Raw genomic sequence first — 24,848 nt, 5'->3', positions numbered from 1 at the left:
GAACGCGCGAGCCAGCCACTCCGTCGCTCATTCAGAAACGTCAATCAAACCCAAGGACACAGATCGGTATACGCAAAGAAGGGTTTAAAACTTTTTCTGAATACAGCATCCACTCGTTTGTTGTTAGCCTACGATTGTTTCCAGGCGCACGCTTCCTGTGATTATACATATTTATACGAGTACATCTAAGTTCCTATTTTTTGCATTCTTCAGTTTTAGTTTTAATAGGGAGTACCTACTTATGGGATGACTCTAAAATAGGTGATCAAATTTTTACAGTGTACTCCACTCAATCTGAATGCGAAGAAAATTGTGGGTACAAAAATGGTACCAAAACCTCTACGAGGTACAAAAAATGGTATTCTAGTGAGTTTTTGCTTAAGACAGAGTTGGCCAATAATATATGAAATGTTCAGTGGTCACAATTGGATCACTGGAATTTCAGTGGTTGTCACAATTGGAGGATCTAGATAGTGGAACGATTGTGTTTTGAAGCAAATGTGTAAATTATCATCTTTATTTAAGCCTCAATAGATTCAAAGTTACTCTAACTTCTAGTGGATGTGTTGGACCAAGATCAAACGATTGCTCAAGGCCACTGCGACGCTATCCCCGTCATAGTGTTGTCTCCTACCACTTTCCCTTCTCTGCGCGCGCACAGTGTGCTGGTGTGATTCAGTTGAACAGACAATTTTGTGCAATCAATTGATACTGCTTTCGAAATTTTTCTTTTTCAATTTTACGCAAATGGAAATAGAGAAAGGGTATATTCACCTTCGAAGAATTTCTTAAGCGCTTTTGTATAACTCTCTAGTAATCAAATGGTATCTGTAAATAAGGAAGGGATTGTTTTTGTGCTCGTAATTGTAAGACCAACAAGGTGAGTGGAATACACTACCAAAGTTTGGCGATTTATTTTAGAGTCACCTAGTATACCTATGTCAGATTCTTACTAAATATGTTAAATATCACATTCACGTTTATCGTATCTACAGAATATACAAAATTCACTTCGATCCGCTTATCCATTGGCTTAATTTCACTGGGACGTAAATAGACAACTTGTAGGAGGAATCATTGCAATTTTTTTTTGCTCTTTCGTGTTTATTTATTCGAATATTTATATCCATAGTGGCTCGCCTGATATTCAGCATACATTTACTATACATGTGCTGTTGATTGAATAATGAGATTACCGGTGTTTCTTTTCTTATTATAATTAATTAATTGCAGGATTGACCAATGCGACGGGAAAATTTTGTTCCAATATATTAATTTTAAGGCAAGACGCGTTTTTTGTAAATTGTTTTTTTCAGCGATTTATCTTGCCATTTTAATTTCCATCCTACTATTAGTTGATAATTCTCATCTTCAACAAATGAAATACATTATCGTAATTCAAGTAACTCAATATAGATTCTGTAAATTCTTTAAATTATTTACAAATAATTAGTCGATGATTAACGTACAGATGACTAGATTTACGAAATACAATTCATTAGTATTCCTGGTATTAAATTAATATTAAATGGAATAGAATATTATTTTAAATTTGCCATTAATTTATGATTGTACAATACGATAAAGAAACTGCTCTCTTGCCTTAAAAGTATTTCGGTAACACTTACAATTTACACACTATCGAACTTTTTCTGTGTTGTGAACATTTGCATATCCTGCAAATAATTTCATTAAATATTACTGTTTCTGAGTTTTATATCTTAATGCAATAATTTTGCGTGTAACTTTTAATGTACGTACAATCGCTTCTTTGTTATACATATAGGAATATCTTAGTACAAATATATACAAATGACAATAGATTTCTATAAACATTAAAAATTCGTTTGGGGCAATTATCAAAACAATAAAATTTTTATATTTTAAGCGTCTTGAAACGAAGAATTGTTAGATCTGTGAAAGTATTATTATCGACATTGTGCTACCAAAACTTATTAGGTAATTTGTAATTTAATTGAAACCTTAAAATTTGAATTTAAACTTCGTGTATTTCATTTATCAAACATAAGACAAGAATTAATTAATCGACTAAATTTCATTCCTTTCTTAATGTAATATACGTCAATCTTTGGTTTTTTTTTTTTAAAAATAGTTATAAATTGTTGGCGGCACTAAAATCAAAAAAACATTAACGATACAATAAGTTCGAATTTAAAATACCATTTACACTCTTAACTAGGCCATTCCATTCACAAGATAGTGCGTTTTAAGAGCACAATGTTTTAGACTTCAATATCTACTTCTCTGTCGAACATAAATCACTTTTAATAATTACGGCAACACAAATCTCTCCTTTACTCGTCGATCTTGGTATTACACGAATAATCACTGACAAACATTGTTCAGAGATTCTTCTCGAAACTGGAGAATAATGGTCACGTTTCTTCTATTGCAGCAATTACAAGGAATTTTGATCGAAGCTAATCGAAGCAATTATTTCGAAACATAGAGTCCTTCAGGACGGTGAACAATTATTTTCAGGGGTAAAAGTAAAATGAAAGAATACTCAGTGGTCGATTTCTCCTCAAATAACCGTACAATGACACGAAACAGTAGAAACGGAAGGAGAACACGAAATTTCCCTTTACACGTGGCAATATTCTCTTCGCGCACTGTTCAATTTTTTTTTTTATAGGAATCTACCTAGTAAGTTGTCTTTTTCCTTTTCATTATGTTAATGCTGTTTTTACACTTTTTAATGCCTGTACTGTTGTTCGAGTTCCCTCCTAAGCCTCTTCGCGGCAGTCTCGCTGTTTCCATCAGTCTCTGCATCGCTACATCCGTCTTCACCTTCAGCGACAACGCCCTCTACCTCTTCCTGTCGCCTTTTCGCCGTCGCCATTTCCGCCGCATGCTTTTTTCGCCATTTTGTTCTCCTATTTTGAAACCACACCTGAAAACAGAGATTCCAAACAATTTTAAAGACCTTTATTCCGTTTGTTCTTTGCAAGCGTTAAATCTACCTTCAACGTTCATACGGGGGCAGAAAAATAATACACACTTTTCTTAGAACCTAACCTCAATGTCACACCTACCTCCAATACCATTGTTGATATGTCTGAACAGATCATACGATGAAAACCTATCTAGAATATGTATTTATTAAGTAAGTCGTATCCAGTTTAATCTTCCATTGACTGTTAACGTGTGTGTTGGATCTAACCTAATTTGGGAAATGCAACTGCGTGTCCTTGTAATTAAACAATGTACCACTTTGCGTACCACTTGGAAACGAGACAACGTACTACTGGATAAAGAATGTATCTAGAGGACTTGGACTCGATGGTTAATGTTTCCTTTTGCACCTCGTTACAAGATTCAAGGAGTAGCCGGACACGGGAATTAAAATTGTTAGAGGACTAACTAGGAAGGCTGTCTATAATCTACGAAGGTTCTAGTGGAGTATAATCCTATGTGTATCTGGGCAATGTTTGGCCCGATGTTCCAAACCTCTCATAGCTCTAACCTAGGTAAAATGTCACTTTCGATAGAGAGCTTGCATGATTAAGACTCTGATACAGTAGAATATGGTGCTGTTTATATATCTTTAACGTGTTCCAAACCTCTCATAGCTCTAACCTAGGTAACATGTCACTTTCGATAGAGAGCTTGCATGATTAAGACTCTGATACAGTAGAATATGGTGCTGTTTATATATCTCTAACGAGTGTTTGAACCAATGTTCTCAACTCCTCTTAGCTATAACTTGGGTAATACGTTATGCTCAACAATGTGTTTCCGTGAGTAAGATTCTAATCTAGTAGTCGACATGTTATTCGATAACAAGCTGTTTTCCTGAACGGAACTTAACTCAATAGAACACGATACTCTATGTGCCTCTGGTGAGGTGCCACTTGACCCAACGTTCCAAACCCTCATCTAGCTATAATCCAGGTAACGTGTCATAATCGACAGAGAGTTTCTACGAGTAAAACTTTGACGCAATTGAGTTTAATAATTTCTGTCTGTCTGGCGAGTATTCGGTCCAATGTTCGAAACTCTTGTTAGCTACAAGTTAGGTTGCTCCTGTGAGCGAAACGTAACCCAGTGGAGTATGATCCTCTCTGTGTAACTAACGAGTGTATCTTAAGACTTCCGTATCTTAGCTCTCGAGCTGACTCCTCTTCTCCCAGCGTCAACAGCCTTCGGGTACGTATGTCCTTGGAATTGGAGCGGGCTTATTATTCAGCTTAATCAAAATGAAGGTAGAGACGGACCAAGTACGGAGTCAGGGTTAACGAACACACCTTGGCGGAAAAGGAAGGCGACGTTTAAGGTGGTCCTGTACATCTATAAAGCTCGAAATACGCAGCGGGAGTCTGTGTCCCCACAACAATGTATTTAATTAACGTAACGGGCGTCAGGGGAACGCGGGACTCGAGCGTAGCGATTGCACCCACAAACCACCCTCTATCCATGCCGGTGCCGCGTGACCCCACTAAACTCCACCCCGTGCCACCCCTCTTTTCTCGCCAATCCGCAGGCTTGTTCAATGGCCGCCAAGTCGAGAGCTTAAATTAAAGATATAAGCGTCCCGGCGTGAGGCGGTAAACGAATTAAAAAGTAAACGGCCCACCGTAAAAGTTAATAGCTGTTCGGATGAAAATTAAAACACTCGAAGGAATTAAGATAACGGAGAGAAAGGAAGCCAGACAATCTGGAGAGATTGACTGTAAGCCCGGCCGACGTGAAACGTCGATTCCTCTTTAAAAACCCCCCACCACCGGCTTCTATTTTCGTTAATCCTTTCTCTCCACCTACCCATTCTGGCTGGTTTCTTTCGTTTCGAACGCGATAGAATGACGCTCTGAATCTCATTTGTGTCCCCGAGCTCTGCCAGGTTCTTCGTTTGGATATTGCATGCGAACGATCGTCGTTTACAGTGACGCTTTGTAGTTTAAAGATTGAACGTACCGGGGACTCTCGAAAAGCTCTATCGATATGCTGTGATCAGAGTAGCGTTTGTTCCGTTTGCGTATCCAGGCGGAACGTATTATTATGCCTCTCTAACATGCCGGGAATAAAAAAGTAAAATATTGAAATTGTTAACAGTGAATTGGAAAACATTGACGTGTAACCAAAAATGATATAATTTTTACGGTTTATGAAATTTCGAGCACCCCATTTCTACGAGACCCCTACTGGTGCAACTAGGGACATCGTATGTAATCATTTGGAGCTATTCAAAGACTATGTCGAGGGATATCTACTGACCGTATTCGTATTCTTCTATGTATGGGAGTGTGAAACTATCCGGAATTTGTTAAAACATGAGGTATGTAAATGCACGAGAGACGAAATGGGATTAAAATACTGTTGTTACGACTTAACCTCAAATACCAGATTGTATAGTCAGATTGATATCGTATAATAAAGAGCAGTAGAAGATTGACACACAAGAAATTGAATAATCATTGGAATTTCATTTAGAGCGTTCATAATAAATTTTGCGCTTGGAAAAGGTCAATAACCACCATGCAAACCTTGACCTTTGTTCACGAGGAAAGTCCAGAGAGAATCCCGCTAGATGGCAGAATTGTCAGCTTTTCGAGGGTGAGAAATTTCAAAGGATTGTGAGGTTTCTTTTCGCAGAAATCGATGCAAATTATACAACCGTTTAAGTAATTATTTAATTTCGAATAGTCGAAGAAATAATGTCATTTTTGTATCAGTGAATTAGAAAAGTGATGGAAATCCACATTTTCGCTAGTTCGCATTTAATAATAGTATTTAAAACTGTGAACATACTCTCCGTTTCTTACTTTCATTTCAATATAAAATTCTCGATTCCTGCATTCTGTGCAAAAAGAAAAGATTTTAGATCTTTATTTTATATCTTCTTTTCATTATTTCAACAGAATCAGTTAAAGATTTAAAACAAATGAAAATTCTTCCCTTTCGTTTATACATGTATCGATATATGAATGATAAAACTGGTTAATTTTTTTTAGCCAATGAGAGTAATCTTCACTTTATAGTAAAAACAAAAGTGGGAGCAACTATTTACTCTACATTAAAAACAATCGTTCTTATCGGCCAAAAAATGTATACCTCTTGTCACGAATCAGTCGAAGTTAAATCCACCGTTTCAATAAGTCAACGTAGTCGAAGTTAAAATTGGTAAAGATTCTGTTCGGCGAAAAATGGTCGTTCGGTAATTGATAAAACGATAAAAATATCTCCGCGTAAAAGAGATCTTCGTTCGTAATCTCAGCAACGAAGGGACGCTCTTATCAGAACTCCGTGAAGAGAAATATTTCGGGCGATCGGGTCTTAATAATTCGTTCGTGTGATTTCACCGCACGATATGTTGATCATGGGTTATCGATCGAACGTTTTATCGCCCTTAATAAAAAGGAAGGGACTAGAATAAAAAAAAAAGAAAGGAGACGCGAGAACCGGGACGGCTAAGGATAAATTTTTATTACCAGCTCGCAAAGACAGTGACACTTGACTCTGTACTCCCGTTGAACTTTTGGATTGAAAATCAAGTTTCGTTTTGACCTCGGGAATTTCGCTCTCATTTACGATCGATCACTGTACGGTTTTAAAGTATAGGGTTTACCATTGAACAACAGTTTCGAAAACTTTATCATCGGTTATATTTTCATGCATATCGCACGACATTCTTAATTACATGTACTTTCTGTTTCGAAACGAAGAAAAGATTTTATCTTCTGCGAAAATTACATTTTCTAGAGAAATCGATTAATTTTTAACAGGATAATGTTATTTCGATATTTATCGAAATTTATCTGTTGCCAGGTAGAATATTTTTACTTTAGTTGATTATGTTTCTTTTTAAGTGTACTTTGTTTACACTGATCGGAACAATCAAGTTTTGGTCACTGAAATAATATTTCCAGAGATTTGTTGCCCAGGAAAATTTATGTTTCTACATTTGTTAGTTTACGATGCATAATGTTAATAATATGACGGACGCAATGTATAATTGATAATAATATATTCGGTCGCGGCGAGGATTTATCTCTAACTGGAGCGGAATGATCCCACCGCCATTGTAAGAATTGATTTTCGGATAACATTATGGCGGTACACTGTTTAACCAGGAATTACCTCTAATTTAATAGACCGTAATGGGGCCAAAACGTGACGCAAGTAACCGATAATAACCCATTAAAATCTCTGCACTTTACATACCCTCAAATTGAACGTTAACATTAGAATAGCCGATTAAACGATTCGATATTAATCGGCGTTATGCTGCTTAACCAAAGAAATCCATTTCATTTCATTGGATAGTGCTCCATTTTGCGAATTAAAATCCCCAGAGCATTCTTAGCAATTTCAAAAATTAAACGTTAAAAGACACATTCTCGTGTCGTGTGAGTGACTCACTTTGCAGCAAAAATGTGCAAAAATAAGTGTGTAATATTTTAAATCACGAAGAAGAAAAATTACCGAAACTACAAATATTAATTTTATGTAAATTTAATACGTAAGTATAGATACTCCTCGAAGACACAAATTATAAAAATATAATAACGAGACGCGTAAGGATGAATTAAATCCGCGAAAAGTGAATAAAATTTAATATTCAAAATTAATAACAATTTTACAATAATAATGCGATTTCGGTGATTCCAGGATAGGAAGAGTGTAGAAAATTATTTCAGCGTGCAGCGTTCGGTTGCAGTGTGTATCGGATGAAAATGACGTTGCACACGGGTACCCCAAAAATGTTCACAGCTAACTAGCAAATCCCACCGATAAGGTTTCGTTTAACGCGTAATACGTGCAGATTTGGATCGGCATGTTCGGGATTTTTCCCGCCTGAGAAATATAGTGGTGAAATGTAAATGCAGAGGAAGATCTTCCAGCGAGTCATTCATCTTGTTTTTGAACGCATTAGTCACGCACGCGTTGTAAACGTAGCCGGGGCACGTCCCCAGCGTAACCTCGCAACTGTTCGATTTATTAAATCAGGATTATCTAAGCCCATTACTTTGTCCTGTAAAGCTAGATACAAAACCGCATTTATAACTGCGCAAAGCCCTTACCACGGGGTGGAGTGTTGATCTCTTTCTCTGTCTCCCCATCTGACACTTGGTTCGTTGTCTCTCTTCTCTCTGTTTCTCTCTGCCCCTCTGACACCATCTTGTGCTCTCTCTCTCTCTTTCTCTCTTTCTCTCTCTCTCTCCCTTTCTCTCTCGGCATACGTACACCACGCTCTCGCTTCACCCCCAGTAACAGATAATACCGGTAGTATCTGATCTCGTTGATATTGGCGGATAATTTACTATGCGAAAGATTACAAGCGTGACTCACATCTTGATGCACGATCGAAACGAGAAAATTTACATGGACATGTGTAACTTTCCGATTACACGTGCCAAACGAGGAGGATTTTTAGAGCCGGCCTGGGTCAGCCTAAATTTCAGACTATGCGAGTCATCGGTAGTTGGGAAGGGACTGTTGCAGATACTAGAACAGGGTATCTGGACATTGGAAGTTATTGAAGGGACTATTCTAAACATTGGAAGTGTGAGAGATTGTTCCAGAGATTTGGAGAAAGTATTTTAGGCATTGAGAATTAGGAAAGAACTGTTCTGGACACTGAAAACACGAGACAGTCTATTTATAGGTATTGGTAACTTGGTAGAAACTGTTTTAGGTTTTGGTACATTGGGAGAGACTGTTTTAAAGATCGGAAGAGCTGATTCTGGGTATTGGAATTTTGGAAACGATATGTTAAACATTAGTACTTTGAAAGAGTGTTCTGATAGTTGGATAGGGGTTATTGCAAGTATAGAGTGCTTAGGAAAAATTATACTAGATACTGTGAAAATGGATGAGATTGTTCCTTGGGAGATTGGGAGTGACTACTTCGACTATTGGAAGTTTCAGAGGGACTATTTTCAAGATGAACGGGTCTATTCTAGAAACTATGAACATCGAATGAATTACTTTGGGTATTGGGAACACGGCAAAGTATGTTATAGACATTTCCAGCTTGGGCAGATATTATTCTGGGCATTGGTGTTTCAAACAAGACTATTTTAGACATTCGAAGAAATAATGCTAGATATTGGAAGTGATGTTTTAAACATTAGTACTTATAAATATACTTATAATATTCTGAAGATTCGATAGGTGCTATTGTAAGCATTGGAGCAACTATTTTAAGCATTGGAAATTTAGAATTGGGCTATTTCAAGTCCTGGGAGATTGGGAGAGACTATTTTAAAGATTCAGGAGGTGTATTCTAGACATTGATATTTACTCTGGGCATTTGAAGTTTAAGAGGGTACATTATATACACTGGGAACTTGAAGAGAGATTGTTCTAGAGGTGAAAGACATTATTTTACATATTAGGAATCAAAGTGATGTTGTAGCTTTTACCCAGTAACCAGTTGATTGACTTAGTGCATTTCTATCGTTGCTATTCCTTTCCGGTTCAGATTTTCCACCCTGTCATATTTCCCCTATAGCTTTCACGGTGTCTTTCTCCCCACTCAACTTTTACTTTTTCCCTGAGTTCACCCTGCTTTCTTCTACGTATTATTCCACTTTGCTGCGTGACTACTCTCATTATTACTTCTACCCTTCTCTTCTGCCAATAGAGCTTTCCGACATCTAAGTTAAGGAAATGGGATATATCATCAAACTCAATGCGTGCTTTAGAATTGACAATCGACAATCTCCCGTAATGAAATTAAATTACAAGTCGTATTTGATCCATTAAAATCATCATCGAGGTAACCTTCGTATTATAATTACAATTTTTGGCTTCGTTATCCATTTGAAAATTAAGATTGTTCATCTCTATTGGTAGGGAACATCCCGTAATGAACCTCCCATAACGAAATTAAATTACAAGTTGTATTTTCGTTTGATCCATTAAAATCATCATCGAGGTAACCTTCGTATTATAATTACAATTTTTGATTTCGTTTCCCATTTGAAAATTAAAATTGTCCACCCTTATTGGTAGGGCACGAAATTTAACATTACGCATGATTTACGGAGGTTCTGTTTTTCAGAAACAATAAGTCGCAGGAAATTGAGTACGCGTTTTAAAAATTTGGTCGATTTTTAAAGATTCAGCGGGAAAAAAGAAAAACGAAAAGGTCTTAGTGCACGCAATTGTAGCTTATTCGTTAAAGTATTTAATGGGCATTATCGGGAATTGTTTAAGCACGTCTGAATGTTCAACACCATTCGATTCACTCTTCTATAAATTTATCGATCGAACGAATCCACTGTAATAAACCAACTGCACCAGGTTTTTATCGGAAAAGCACGGAGAGATCGGTTCGCATATCATTCCGAACTGCCGGATAAATTTATCGAGAGGTGGATCAATGAGGCCTTAATGAGATATATTACCAAATGAGAGTGTTTATACCGAATGCGGTCGACCCCGGCTGGCTAAGCACCAATCATGCACGCTGCTGATCTATAACATTCTCGAAATTAACGTCGTTATTGCAGTAAAATAAGCAATTCCACTTTTTACCTATTAATAACGTCACTCTATCTCACACTATTGATTTTATTTTACCCATATTCACATTGCATTCGAATATGTAACATCGATGTACGGTAATATCATAATGTAGCAGTTTAAGCTGACGTATAATAAATTCAGAGTACCTGAATCGATTGCTCGCCGGCAATACAAGTAAACATTTTTCGATACACTTTTTTTTTTTCACACGAACCCACCATTTTGAGAGAATTCACTTCAAAAACCGTCGAGAGTCCCCAGTTTAGGGCCCGTTCCGCAACTCCCACGCCGACCGTTCTCAAAGTCACTTCTCTCGAAAATGGAGACACGAACGAAAAAAAATTTGATCCACGCTTTGACGCATTTTTGTTCCTTTTTACGAAGAATTCACTTGGCCATAAATATTCCAACATTCACTGCATTGGAAGCACTTTAAGATAACTCGAAGCACGGATTGGAGTAATCAGTTTAAAAGGAACAGCGCCAGTTGGCAGGTCACGAGGATTGGAGAGCTCCAGATTAATACGTTTAATTCAGACAATCGAGGTCTCACTGTATTTTGGTAATGGATTCGGAAGCGTGTCGAAGCGATACTCGCGCGATTTTCGCGAGCGGGCGGGAAAACCGCGACCGCAGAAAAATGAAATTCAGCCGACGACCGTGCAACGGGAGAGTATAATGTTTAATGATGCGTGGAAAGCCGTGTGTGACACTCACTCGGACGCCTTCCGCGTCATTGGGCCCGCTTATCATTCAAATGGTACCGTTTCATTGACACATCGATAAATTTTTAAGGTTGGACGCATACTCGCGTACGCGGAAAACGCGGTATCGAGAAATTTCGAATTCGACCGCGCTGTTGCCTCGAGAGGCAATCATCAGTGCGCTCGGTTGTAAGTATTCTCGTTTCTTTCGTATTTGTAAGCTTCGAAACGAATACCGATACAGAGTACAATACAAATTTTCAACATTGTGAAAATATTGGGTCGAGTCGTAAATAATTTTCGTTTCTTTTTTAATTTTCTGTCTTCCATTATTTGTTTCCTTGATGCTTATATTAGTTCATTGTACAGAATAATTCAGAGATACATGTCTATACTTCACGGGGTGAATTTACATATTAAGATCGATAAAAACTGTCCTTTAAATGCTTTACGTAACTTAGTATTCGAATTATGCGCGATCGAAGTAAATGTTCGAAGTTTCACGAATAGTTTCAAATCCATTTTGTATCTTTGCTCGCGGATCGTGTATAGTTAGGAACTGGAAAGATGACTTCTGAATTAAGAGGGATGTAGTGCCATGTTATAGAGGAATGTGAACAACGTCGAGCAATTTTTACTCAGTGTTAGTCACAGGCGTTCGAAAGCCGACTACAACGTTCGATTCGATGCGATTCTCAAGTTTTTCCAAAGGTAAATTTCTCACTTTTGCACAGTACATTTTTGTCGAGTACACGAAAGTTTTAAACGACCCAGAAAAAGAAATTTTATTCCGATACGATTCTCAAAATTTTCCAAAGATTTACTTCTCAGATCCGTACAGTACATTCTTCCGTTGATCACACGAAAGATCTTAAACAGTCTACAAACAAAAATTTTAAACGACAACGCAAACATTTTGAACATTCTCCTCGATCGTCCGTAACTCAAAAACTAAAGTATATAGGACACACGTTTATGGGACATTTTTTATTCGTCTTGGTGTTCACTTCCTGAAGTATGGTCATGTATTTCCGAATCACCCTACATATTCCCCCTCGTTATCGACCACCCTTTTTCCCATCTCTCTAGCAATTTGTCAATTCCTTGCGCGTAAAAATAAATGGTAATCGACGTGAAAAAAAAGTTTTCAACGAACTGCTGCACTTGTTCATCGTTTGCAAATTGTTTTCCATTTAATGCATTTTGTAGACCCCGAAACAGATGGTAGGCGGTAGATGCGATGTCCGGCGAATATGGCGGACGTGGTGAAACTGACAAGCCAAGTTTCGAAATTTTTTGTTGCGCAAGTTTTGCCACACGCGGTCGTGCATTATCATGCGGTAGAACAACGCCCTTGCGATTGACAAGCAGTGGACGTTTTTCTACAAGTTTTTCTTTTACTCGTTGCAATTGCCGAATGTACGATCTGAGGAAAGCGTATCGTTGCGATTGAAAAATTCCAAGTGCACGATTAACTTGCCGATCACTTGGACCGCTCCATCTTACGTGCAACATTAACTTTCTGCCACGTAAAGTAGGTTTTGAATCTGACCGATCCAAACCTACTTTCGAATCCTTATCAATCCATTGTCTTTTGATAATTATCGAGTGATAATTCTGTTCAATAATGGTTCGTTTCTTTATCGTGCGATCTGCTTTGTCCCTATCGCTGAATTCACGAGGAACCTGTACTCTTAGCTTAGTGACTTATCAAGTTCCTCCAAATGATTAAATATTCTCTCATTATTCTCTCAATCAGTGACCAATCCTTGGTTCATCTTCGAGGCTCGATGGAAACGGTAGATCGTGACATGTTCAGTTTATCTGTTAATTTTTTTGTCATTTGTCGTGGATTTTGTTCCCCTAGCATCTTCAAAGTGTCGTTGTTGAAGTCCAATGAGCAACCAGTTTTTGGTTCACCTTCGAAGCTCTTGTCTCCAAAACGAAACTCTACGAACCAATTTCGCGTTGCCCGATCGATTACCATATCACTCACGTATACGTCACACATTTTTTCAGCCATTGTGATCGCATTATTTCCTTGCTTCAATTCCCAAAGTATATCGCGACGAATGTGCATTTTCAAATTTTCCATTTCTCTAATTCAAAACGACACTTTCCTCAGTCTCTGGCTACCGATCAGAAAATGAGGCATGTTTATTATTTTCAAAGTAACGAAAAGAAATTGCTGGAAATAAGTCACACGAGTTTTTCCAGTTTAAGTTACTTCTATTTAGGGCGAAAGTTGTTTGTGACTCGACCTAATACGTTGTGACTTAAATATTTTTAAGAGATATTTATTAAGCGTCAAATGCCGCGCGAACCACCGGTGAACCAGGTTTTACTTTTTGTTTCTAGTCGTTTTGATAATTTCATATTAGAAAAAATATTAGCACGATATATTTCATACCATTTAACCGTTACATAAGTATTATGTATAGCGACCTAGCGATATGTTTTCAATTCACTCGGGGGAGGGAGTATTGTTATTGAATTAAGATTATTAATCGTTTTTTTCCACTTTTGTATGTCGTCTTTCACTGTTATGGTCGCAGTTACGTAACCCTACTGCATTTGGTATAAGTAACAAATAAAGCAAATGAAAATTAGATTTATTAGTCATCCCATTCCAAAGTGTAAATTATCCTTGTAATTATCAATATGGAATTAGAAGACGAAAAGTTCTCGAGTAATATAGGGTGGGTAGAAAATCGTACTATAATTGGTCAAGGAGTAATTCTACGTTAAAAAATAAGGAATCGTTATATATTTCTTTAATAATGCATTATTCTAACAAAAGTACAGTTTTGTTTTTATAGCGCATATTGTCTATTAGTAATAGTATATTATTTTTTGCTAATAATTATTTTTGTAGTCTTATAAATATCATAAATCACGTTTTATATATATATATATATATATAATATATGTAGTGAACGCAATAATGTCGGCCATTGCTGGCTCACGCGTTTTGAATGGGAAGTTATGTGAAATTTGTGTGCCACTCAACGTGTTAAGCTCGTTTACAAGAAGACATGAATATTCAGAAACTGATAACAATTGTCGCCTTCAATATCTTGGAAACTGTGGGAGTAGATACTCCATTTAGGTGAGTGCATATCGCTGTGTGCGGACAGACTTTGCATGTTTGACAATTCATTTTAGATAGATCAATACCTCAGGTTTCAATCTGTAAGGCTCTTGACTCTATGGTTAGTGAAAATAGCCATTCTACTTTATAGACAAGTATATCCACGTGAAAGGAAGGTAGCAGCAGTGTTCGACATTTTTTGAGATCCGTTTCAAAATCTAGGGATGTTAATCTCAGAATTCAGGAATTCTTTTAAATACTACCTTCTTCATTTGATACCTCGTGTACCGTTAGGAGTTGAAGAGAATTGTTCTAGAAAGAATGACTGAGCAAGACCTACAAACAGTGTCATCGATTGGCTAGCGATGAATGTAGACTCATTTCTAGTACACGACTATTGAATAAACCTTAAAAAAATATAGACCATAGGTAAAGTCTCGAATCGTTTCCTCTTAGTAGATACTACCCCTCGGAGTAGTTCTCTTCAGCTCCCAAAATCTAACCATCGTACTTAATGTATCTTTCAGCTAAAAGTTTTTCACATCGAAGAAGGAACCAAGGTAAACAGTATAGTCCTGTGATTTCTCTGATGTCGTAAACAAACCAAGTATGACGGTTGTTCGAAAACGTGCAGTGTCAAACGTGTAACCGAGTATCGTCATTTGTGTTAATCACTGTCGGTTGTTACCGTGTCAACAACAAAATATATGCTGATCGTTAATTTGATGCACGCAAACAGTGTATTTATCCATACGTGGAACGTTATGGGACAACGTGTAAACGGACATTTCGTACGTTACATCCCGATGTAGTGTTAATCCAAACTTTGGTGTTGCTGGCGAGCACATCCGACATTGCCTATACCCAAGAGACACAGCTGGACCGCAAAAGGCTGGAATCTGTAGTATCTGGGATACCAGAATCCTGTACAAACGGAATTCGATGCCTTGCAGCTAATTCGGAACAATGTCTTGATTCAAACGATGAACACTATTGTTGATACTGTTGCTAGGGAGACGTGTTAAAATCAACGACGAGGAATATGCCGGAGCTCTAATTTGATTGTCATTCTGGTAGCAATTTGAAAAAAATTTATTTCCACAATTATTTCCAGTGTTAAGGAGGAGTTTCGATAACCTAACCGAAAAACATCGATTGCTTCCTGATTTTTTTCGAAGAAACCATAAGACTCTTCCATACGGAGTTTTAGGACGTAATTCCCATGTTTGCACTAGATGTACGATTTTTTACAAATGATAATAATTAAAATTGCAAGTGTTGTGTAATAAGTGTGTTTTGAAAAATTGTTTCGAGTGATCTTCGAGCTGATGTCATTTCTCTTGCTTTGTTTATGTTTTTTTAAAAGTGTGTTTAATTTTAATACGTTCACTGTTAGACATAAAACTGTAAAACATAAGTATACCACAGGGATAATGATGCATATCGTTCGGAGAGGAAAATAATAGAATATTTATTGCCATGAAAATTGATCAAACTCTGTGCAAATTCGTCCAGTATTCACACTCATGTGGAACATGTAACTGACGAACAATACCAGTACCTATAAGATTATCTCTCTTGTGTGTGTACAATAATATTTTTAACGTATGAGATGTGTGTATAATCGGTCCAACGAGACGAGTCAGAAAATATAAAGAAAACAGTCGTATGGTGTTCACGTTAGATGCTGCGAACAAATTATTGTTCAGAAAAGTATTATAGTTTCTGGTATGCAGAGATCTGGAAACTATGACTAATACGATAATACTTGAATACCACGTTGAATTCACCATCTTGAATTATGTCTGCGGATCAATGTAACTGGGAAGTGATACGACTTATTGTTCGAAAAATCTTGCTCGATTTCCTCGGAAAAATTTGCACGTCGAATCCACAGTAGTATCAGCTCGTACGTGGTCCAACAGACACGAGATGGCCGAATAACGTTGGATTTCTCTGCAGCAAATATCAGAAGGCACCGAAACGAAGGAGACTCGAAGGAACAAAAATTTCAGCAAACGTAACGCACGATCTCACCGACAGGCGTTTCATGCCATTATCGATATTCATTCACGAAGAGGGGAGGGCAAAATCAAGACACACAAGGCGATATAAAAGTGAATTCCGGAGGGTTTTTTGTACGTTGTAAGAGAGAGTCGTAAAATTTGCCCCCTACCCCTCTCCCTCCTCCGTCCGCGAAATTTGATTCCGAAATAAAAATAGAATATTGGGGATAACGCGAATCGGTGAAGCCATTTGATCTTCGAGTGAAGCCAAATGGTTGGTCGGGAGGGTACCGGGGAAGGGTGAGGAAACATATCGATATGGGGGAAGCGGTACGAGAACGGAATACAGAGGAGCGCATTATCGCCAACAGCCAACTACCCTCTGCCATTCTCGCGGATCGCATTACTTATTATTTGAAGAAACATTCTGCTCCAAGCACTTTGTAATATTACGAGAAATTACTTTGGACCGATTGATTTATAAAATTATGATCGCGCCAGGGCAAGGATTACGACGACGCTGGAGAATCGTTTTTCCTTCATCCAGGTGTGCCGCTTTCGATGACTCTGATAACATAAAAATGGTAGATATCGGGGTTGATGAACCGTGTCCATTTTATTCGCAGTCAACTTGTTTTACGATATGCTGATCGTACTCAGTGTGAAGGTAAATGCAGGTACTAGGCTTAGAATGTGATAGTTCAACGAATCAGGTTCAAGAATTAAGTATAGTTCCTGATGCGAAGGTTTAATTAGATCTAGTAAGGGAGTTCGATGCAAACCTTCGGTTACTCGGATTTGGGAGTTCAAGATATTACAAGTTCGATGAGTTAGGTTCAAGAATTAAATACAGCTCATGATACAGCGATTCAATTGGGTCTAAAATGCTGGAGTTCAATGCAAACCTCCGGTTACTCGGATTTGGGAGTCCAAGATATTACAAGTTCGATGAGTTAGGTTCAAGAATTAAATACAGCTCACGGTACAGCGATTCAATTGGGTCTAAAATGCTGGTGTTCAATGCAAACCTTTGGTTACTCAGATTTGGGAGTTTAAGATATTACAAGTTAGGTTCAAAAATTAAATACAGCTCCCGATACAGCGATTCAATTGGGTCTAAAATGATGGAGTTCAATGCAAACCTTTGGTTACTCAGATTTGGGAGTTCAAGATATTACAAGTTAGGTTCAAGAATTAAATACAGCTCCCGATACAGCGATTCAATTGGGTCTAAAATGATGCAGTTCAATGCAAACCTTCTGTTACTCGGATTTGGGAGTTCAAGATATTACAAGTTAGGTTCAAGAATTAAATATAGCTCATGATACAGCGATTCAATTGGGTCTAAAATGCTGGAGTTCAATGCAAACCTCCGGTTACTCGGATTTGGGAGTCCAAGATATTACAAGTTCGATGAGTTAGGTTCAAGAATTAAATACAGCTCACGGTACAGCGATTCAATTGGGTCTAAAATGATGCAGTTCAATGCAAACCTTCGGTTAGTTAGGTTCGGTAGTTCAAGATGTACCGAGTTCGAGGTTAGGTTCAATAGCTCAATTATACGAGGGTTCGATTGTTTCTACAGCATGACGGTCCAGTTGGATTTCGAAGCTCGATTCCAATCTTAAATACTGACGTAAAACATAATTCCTCGAGGAGGAGGTATCACCGCAGACTCAAAATGATAAAGTTAAGCGTATGAGGTCGGTTCGGACGAGTGTTTCTACTCGCTTGGACGCTTCTCCGTGCCACGAGCTCCGAAAGTCAATTAAATAATCCCCCGTTCGTCCAAGTAGTCGGAGGCAAATCTTATTGATCACATCTGCGATGCGTGTCCTCTTTTGTTTCCTAAGCGCGGCGCTGATCTCCGCGGGTTGAATGAATTATGGGGAGGGGAATATTAATACGTGTGTACAGTGATACAGATACATTCATCAAATTTGATCAAGGAAACACTCGAGGGTGTTACAGGATTAGTTCGTCCCCTTCATAGAACCCCGATTTGATCAGTCGGATTTTTAGCCTTGCCACCCTCCGTCCCACCCACCCACGAGGCTGCTGCGAACACTTTTTTGCTGGGAGCCTTTTTCCGGGAAAATTGGACAAGCGTTTATGACCGAGGGAAAGATCGTATCGTGAAATAATCAGTACTGCGTTAAAATGGCGTCGGGGAGACCTACGATTGAAAATTTTCAAACGTTTTCTTTCGGGCGAATTTTCAAATTGCAAATTGATCAGGAGTGCAACACATCGGTGGAACTTGAACGAGTTTCGATTGCTTCGAACTAATGCGATTCGGCGATCCGGTTCAATATTCTCAGAAAGTAACGAAATTTGATTTTTAAAGGCATCTGGGATCGAGATCAGGTTCAAAAGCAGTTTGTTATTGTTCCCCGCGATACTCGCAGTTCCTTTTAATTTGTGTAAAAAAGGTTTTCAGAAATTGTTCGTTCCTACTGAATTTCAAAATCACGATTTCAAGCAATAATGGAGAACCAGATTTTAGAGACACGAAAATCTGTACGATACTCGATACGACAAATTTTTACCGAATATGTAACTCGTAATTCGGGATAATCTCAGTCGGTAAAACAGAGTCAGCTATGAACAATAGTTTCCAAGCTGACAGGTTAAAACAATCCGAGTTATTGGCAAATAGAACGTGGTTGCCACTGATATTTCTTAGAAATTTCTAATTCGCGTTTTTTGAAAAACTTACATAGTACTTTCGAGGTCATCGGACAATTTACTTACGAAAGTGCCTTTGACGAAATGTTATCAGCGACGCTCTTAAAGCATACTTTCTTTTTCCCCTTTAACGTTCTTGTAATGAAAATTCGAAGAAAGGGAATCGATGGAATTAGATCGAGTGGAACTCCGCTTTTAAATCTAACCTCAAATATCGGGAACAATAAAACGGGGCACCCTGTAGAATATACACAGTAGCTCCAGCTTTTATCAAAGCCATCGGCCGATTAACAACGGCCGTAAACTCAGGATCAAAAGTACGACGTGCTCGAAAGTCACAATATCCCCGGCTAAGTAAGTACTTACTTTCCGAAACGAGTTTCCCGAGCTGGATCGCCTACTCGCGGCGTTCATGGCTCGCGACGCGGAAGGGAACGACGCCTGGTACCGGCGACGCGGTCGGGGAAATATCGTCGTGTCGATCCGTGCAATTACGTGCCATATAAAACGTAATAGGAAGGACAGGTCGCGGTTGCCCCCCTTCTCTGGACATAATATCGTCTCGCGATCCCTCTCGAGCGAAGGATACCTAGGTTGGCCAGGAGCCGGCCGGGCGAAGGAAGGATACACCGATGGCGCGAGGCACGAGGTCTAGGCGTGAAATAAAGTCTCGGGTTGTTATCGAGAGCTCGTGGAATCGAGCATTATGGAGTCAAGTACATGTGGGCCAATTTCGAGGGTACGAGCTGTGGGAGGTGAATGAAGGGAACGCCGCCTGCTGCCGTGATTTATCACGCCACGCCACGCCATGCTACGCCGCCGCCGTACGTACATACACCACCATGATGATACATGGGTGGAGGAAAAGCGGGTAGGAGGCTTTCGCTCGTACTAATTGACGTCATCGATATTGGTATCCGTCGACGAGCAGATTACTCCGCCGTAAACAACTCCACCCCTCCCCCTTGAAGCCTATCCCCCGCGTTCTACCGGACGGGGAGACCCGCCGCCACCGCCGCCGCCGCCGCCGCCGCCACTTTACTACCACCACCACTGCGTAAACACCATCTAAGCCCGTTCCTTCCGTGCGATTCTACCCTCCGCTATTTATCCCCTGTGTCCCCCCACCAAACCGTTCCCGTTTACATCCACCACCGACAACCGACCCCTTCCCCAAAACCCGGAGACCCACCCCTCTCAACCGCCCCCTGCTCGCCTCGTCTCTCCATTCCCGAGCACTTCAACTTGTTACCCCGTCTCTACGGTTCAGCTACGGTCTCGACCACCACCCTCTCCGTTTGCCTCTCACTTCGCTGATACACGCGCTGATACGCCTACGAGCCAACCGGGGGTGTCACGGTCTTTAACTCGCAAATGCTTCGCGTTCACTTTGCCGTATTAGATTCTAATAGGGGGGACCTCGTACCCCCTAAAATCCAGACTCGGTGTTCTCTCTTTCTCTGTCTGTTACTCGAAAACCGACCCCCTCCCGCACGCACCGGATATCCTCGTGTTTGGTCCCTGGTGCACTTTGCGCACCGTTCACTCGGCCAGGCGGCTAACTAAATCATGCCACCCCGGGTATCGTTGGCAATTTGAACGGCGATCCGCGTAATAGTCTTAATAGCTGCTCGTCCGATCACGAGTCAGCTCGAGTTACCGGGCAACGCGGTGATTGGCGCGTTCGTTCCGACGATATTTCACGAGACACGCGGGGAAATAATTCTGGTTCTGCAGGGACGTTGATCGCGACGGGATTGTCACGTGGTGTGCGGTCCATTTGGGATATTGAAAAGGTGGGTTTCTCGCGTTGAAACTTCGAGCAGAGGGTAACCCTAACAGGGATGTAATAGATCTCGGTATTCCTATCGAATCCCGAGTTAATTCTCCGTAATCCACTGTGACCGAGATAACGTATTGTACACGAGGTTATATTACATATGCTAATGTGTAACTCGATTTGAAAATATTCTTCAAGCGAAAGAACGCTCATCGAGTCCACCAGTTCACACGGATTCGGTTCCTCGAAGATGATATTTTCATGCTAGTGGAGTCTAGCAATATTTTGTTTTGTTTCAGATACATCGAGTACTGCTAAATATCGGCTCAGTAGTAACAATTTCTCAGATATTCAATATTCATTAATGTCCATATTCTTTACCGGGACGATGTCCTTCCCTGTTCATTTTTTATAGTTTTATTTCTTTTCTCACGGTCCGGTTTTATCCCCCACCAAGCTCAAACCACGCCCTTAAGGATCCTTTTTAAGTTGTCAAACTATACAACTTCTGTGATCGCCCAGTGTGCGTTGGGTATCGCAAATCTTTTTCTACAAAAGAATGTTTATCGAACGAGATTGATCGATTGTTTATGCACTATTTTTAATGTTTGACAACGGCCCATTATGTAAAATTATTTCAATTTGTCAACGTATTAGTAATCTTAGTAATTATTGACTTTGAACTTCATACATCGTTATACTTTTTACTCAACTTTTCACGATACTCTTTCGACTTTCAAAGTGAAATTTTGGAGTTTCAATTTAACTTAACAATTTTAATTTAACATACAAATTTATGATAATTGTCAAAAGATGACTACTTCGATGTACGTATCGTTTGATATCGCGCGACTCTTGTTTGAAATATTTTTTGACGCTATAAATAGTTCACGAGTTATTTAAGGTGGTTAAAATGATTCACCCTGTATATTAAAAGAGAGTTGATTAGCGATGTCAAATCAGCCAAATTCGGAACGAAAGTACCGCATAGATTGCTGGAAGCAACTGTGCGATATTATTTCGATTAATCTTTCGGTTAACGATGCATTAATATTGACATTTTACACCGTAGAATATCGCGCGAAGTTCAACGTGTGTTTGGTTTTTAAAAAAGAACGCGTATCGGGGCGGGATATACGCATTTCGAAAACGAAAAAGTGATAAATCTGGAAATGTGGAATGACAGAACACATATATCTTCGTTGGGCGGAACTAGCGAATCCCTATATGCCGCACTAATCCTTTTCCGATACTGAAAAAATGATAAATCTCGGATGTAAAACCACGAACGGAGGGTATCGATTTTGTACACAGGACGATCCGTAAGTGCGCTGTAAGAAGTTTAACGTTTAAACCATTTTTATGAATGATATAAACGAAACATTTGTATCGATACCTTGAAAAATGTTCCGCGATTCTCGAACAACGCGATGAAACAGAATATTTATCATTCGGGGGAAGCATTTCGAATTGTAAGAAGAAATATAACTCGATAAAAGAAAGTCCCGAAATTTCTCCAAAGTAGGTATTTAAATAACGCTAGAAATGGAGTTTCGATTGTACAAATTTGTTAAATTCTCTCTCCGTATTGAATTTAAAAAAAGAGAACGAAACGTCAAATTTTGTAACGGCAAAAGTTTCACACAAATCCTTTCGTGAAATATACTTCATAAATTTATGTTTATTTCAAACAAGCATTCTACGACTAATATATTGATAAATGGGACGGAAGTGTGTCGTTCAATGTTATTACTTCGAATAAAATAATTTTATCGTACGATATTTTAAATGAAAACTTTCGACAAACGAATAATTTCATGTAACATAATGTACCTAAATGTCGAGGAAATATTACGTAATTTCAATGTATCGTTGCGACCATTACGAGTGATACACTCGGTTCTGCTGACGAGATCATTTTTAGGCTCCCAGTGATTTCAACGCGCGATGATTCAAACGTGTTATACACGTCAGACACGCACCACGGTATAAGCTTCTTTAAAGAAATATGGCGGGGGATCCTCTGAAGAGTTTCGGTATAATATAGGGCAATAAATTTCTGTTATCTACCGCGGAACCAGCAACGACATCGGAGATAGTAGGAAGTAAGAATGTAATACTCCGCACATGATCGTAACACGGTAGCAAATGAGGAAAGTTCGCGACGGAAGACTTTTTCGGCAGTGTATCAAGACGAGGGAACTACAGTGTCCAGATTTTTCTCGCGGTACAGTCGGAAAAGTTCAATCGCATTTATTTATTTTTGTTAGAAACATTTTTATCGGAGCAACTCGAGGATTTAGCGCAACTATTAAAATTTACACTTTCTTTTTTATCAATCCAAGTATTGTCCTTCTGGAAAACCGATGTTCATTGTCGATAAAAATTACGTGTTTTTTAAAGAAATCTGTTCGAGTATTAGTAAAAATTGTTTTTTAAATTTCCTATAAATGGAACATTGGTTCAAAATTGGTGAACTAAATCGAAGGTCATCTTTGTAATTTGTTTTCAAATTCGGTAATTTCTCTTTCTATTATAATTTATCAATGTAGCGGAATAAATGTTCAATGAATGTATTTTAGAAAACTTGAACGTTTTTGAGAATTTCAACAGCCCGTAAGACAAGTAATAAACTGTTCACGAAATGATGGTATTTTTGGAAAGTAATTTCTAAATTTGTACTTTTTTACGCTTGCCATTTATACAGGATCCTTGTTTTTCAGTCTTGTTTCCCGTATTTCTTTATTTTTAATTTCTTTTCTTCGCTGCTTATTTCGCCTCGAGCCCCTTGTTTCTGTATTATCTTTTTATCGTTCATCGACCGAAACACTCGGAATATTAAAGCTTGCAATACCACTCCGGATGGAAAGCTTAGTGGCCGTGGCTATAATAATTCGTTTGTATGTTTCTTTTCTCCGTAATCGTAATATATAAGAGACGTTGTTATAATATCCCGTTGAAAGAATAATTCAATTCAAAATTAATTAATTCTTAGAAAGAAGACATTCGTCTCGACTGTTCTTCGCTATAACCGATATCTACGGATATTATCGAAACTCTTGTCGCGTGTCTCACCCTATACAACTGAACTTTATTTTCTGAGCTACAACGCTACTATAATATTCAGAAAAGTATCAGTGACTTTGAACTCTCATAAAATATGACTATTTATTCCCCATACACAATTTCTCGTATCATCAAAATCAATGGAAATGTTTCAAATCCTCCCCTTGTATTATTCAGAGCTGGAAAGAAGACAAAGTTAAGGAATGCGGATTCGACGTGGGACATGTACCTCTGATGACACACAATTTCAACTGTAGCGCACTATTGGCTGAAACGATCGTATCTATCGGCACTATAACTTGGTTTTGTGGTGGGGATAGGTGGAACGAGCGAGGGACCCCTCTTGCCTCTGTAACCCCCCACTCGTTTTCTCTCTAGCTATGAACAGTACAGGAGCCTTATTCAAAATGCCCATTAATGGTCTGGGCGAATTTCGTGGCTCTAGGACATACGATCCTCGATCCAATTTTTACTCAACGTTATAACTTTTCGGTAAAGAATTCGATAATTTTTTACAAAACGTGTAATATATTATGTTAAAAAACTTACAATAACACCATTTCCAAAGTGTTCACGAATGTATTATTTCGAACAACGTGCAGGGACATGTGCCCTTGACATCACGCGGTCGTTGATGCGTTAAATTTTCCTTCGCACCGATTCAGGCCTAATTTTACAATAATTACAACTTCCACCGACTCGCAATTTCGCAGTTCAAGGTGGTGTGTGCATGAGTTCATTTCCGATGATGAAATACAATCAAACCCGCAAGGGGGAGAGGATGGATTACGGGAAGGAATCAAAGACCCCTATTGACTTACTCTGCACAGTCCAGAGTGTATGGAGCGAAAAATTCTCGAAAGGTTAGCGAAAATGATTCGTCGCGTGGAGTCTCGATGCGCTCGATCCCATCGCTAGCAGGGAAAATCGCGAGCCCCGTCGCGAACCGAATCGCGGCGACGAGCGCGTAAAGATAAACAACAAACAAGCGACGAGGAATCGATGGCTCTGAATCAGCG

General features: G+C 38.9%; 1 protein-coding gene across 1 annotated transcript in view; it reads right to left on the bottom strand.

The window, feature by feature from the left end:
* Positions 1-2,716: 2,716 nt before the first annotated feature.
* Hgtx (HGTX homeodomain transcription factor) overlaps positions 2,717-24,848 on the bottom strand; it is a 48,334-nt gene continuing 26,202 nt past the window's right edge. The window contains exon 4 of the mRNA XM_076320453.1: positions 2,717-2,914. Within this exon, the coding sequence (XP_076176568.1) occupies positions 2,717-2,914 (198 nt within the window). The remainder of the gene's footprint in view (positions 2,915-24,848) is intronic.

Source organism: Ptiloglossa arizonensis, chromosome 1, assembly GCF_051014685.1.
Source record: "Ptiloglossa arizonensis isolate GNS036 chromosome 1, iyPtiAriz1_principal, whole genome shotgun sequence".
Classification (NCBI taxonomy): Eukaryota; Metazoa; Arthropoda; class Insecta; order Hymenoptera; family Colletidae; genus Ptiloglossa; species Ptiloglossa arizonensis.
This window is presented reverse-complemented; position numbering and strand designations above follow the sequence as displayed.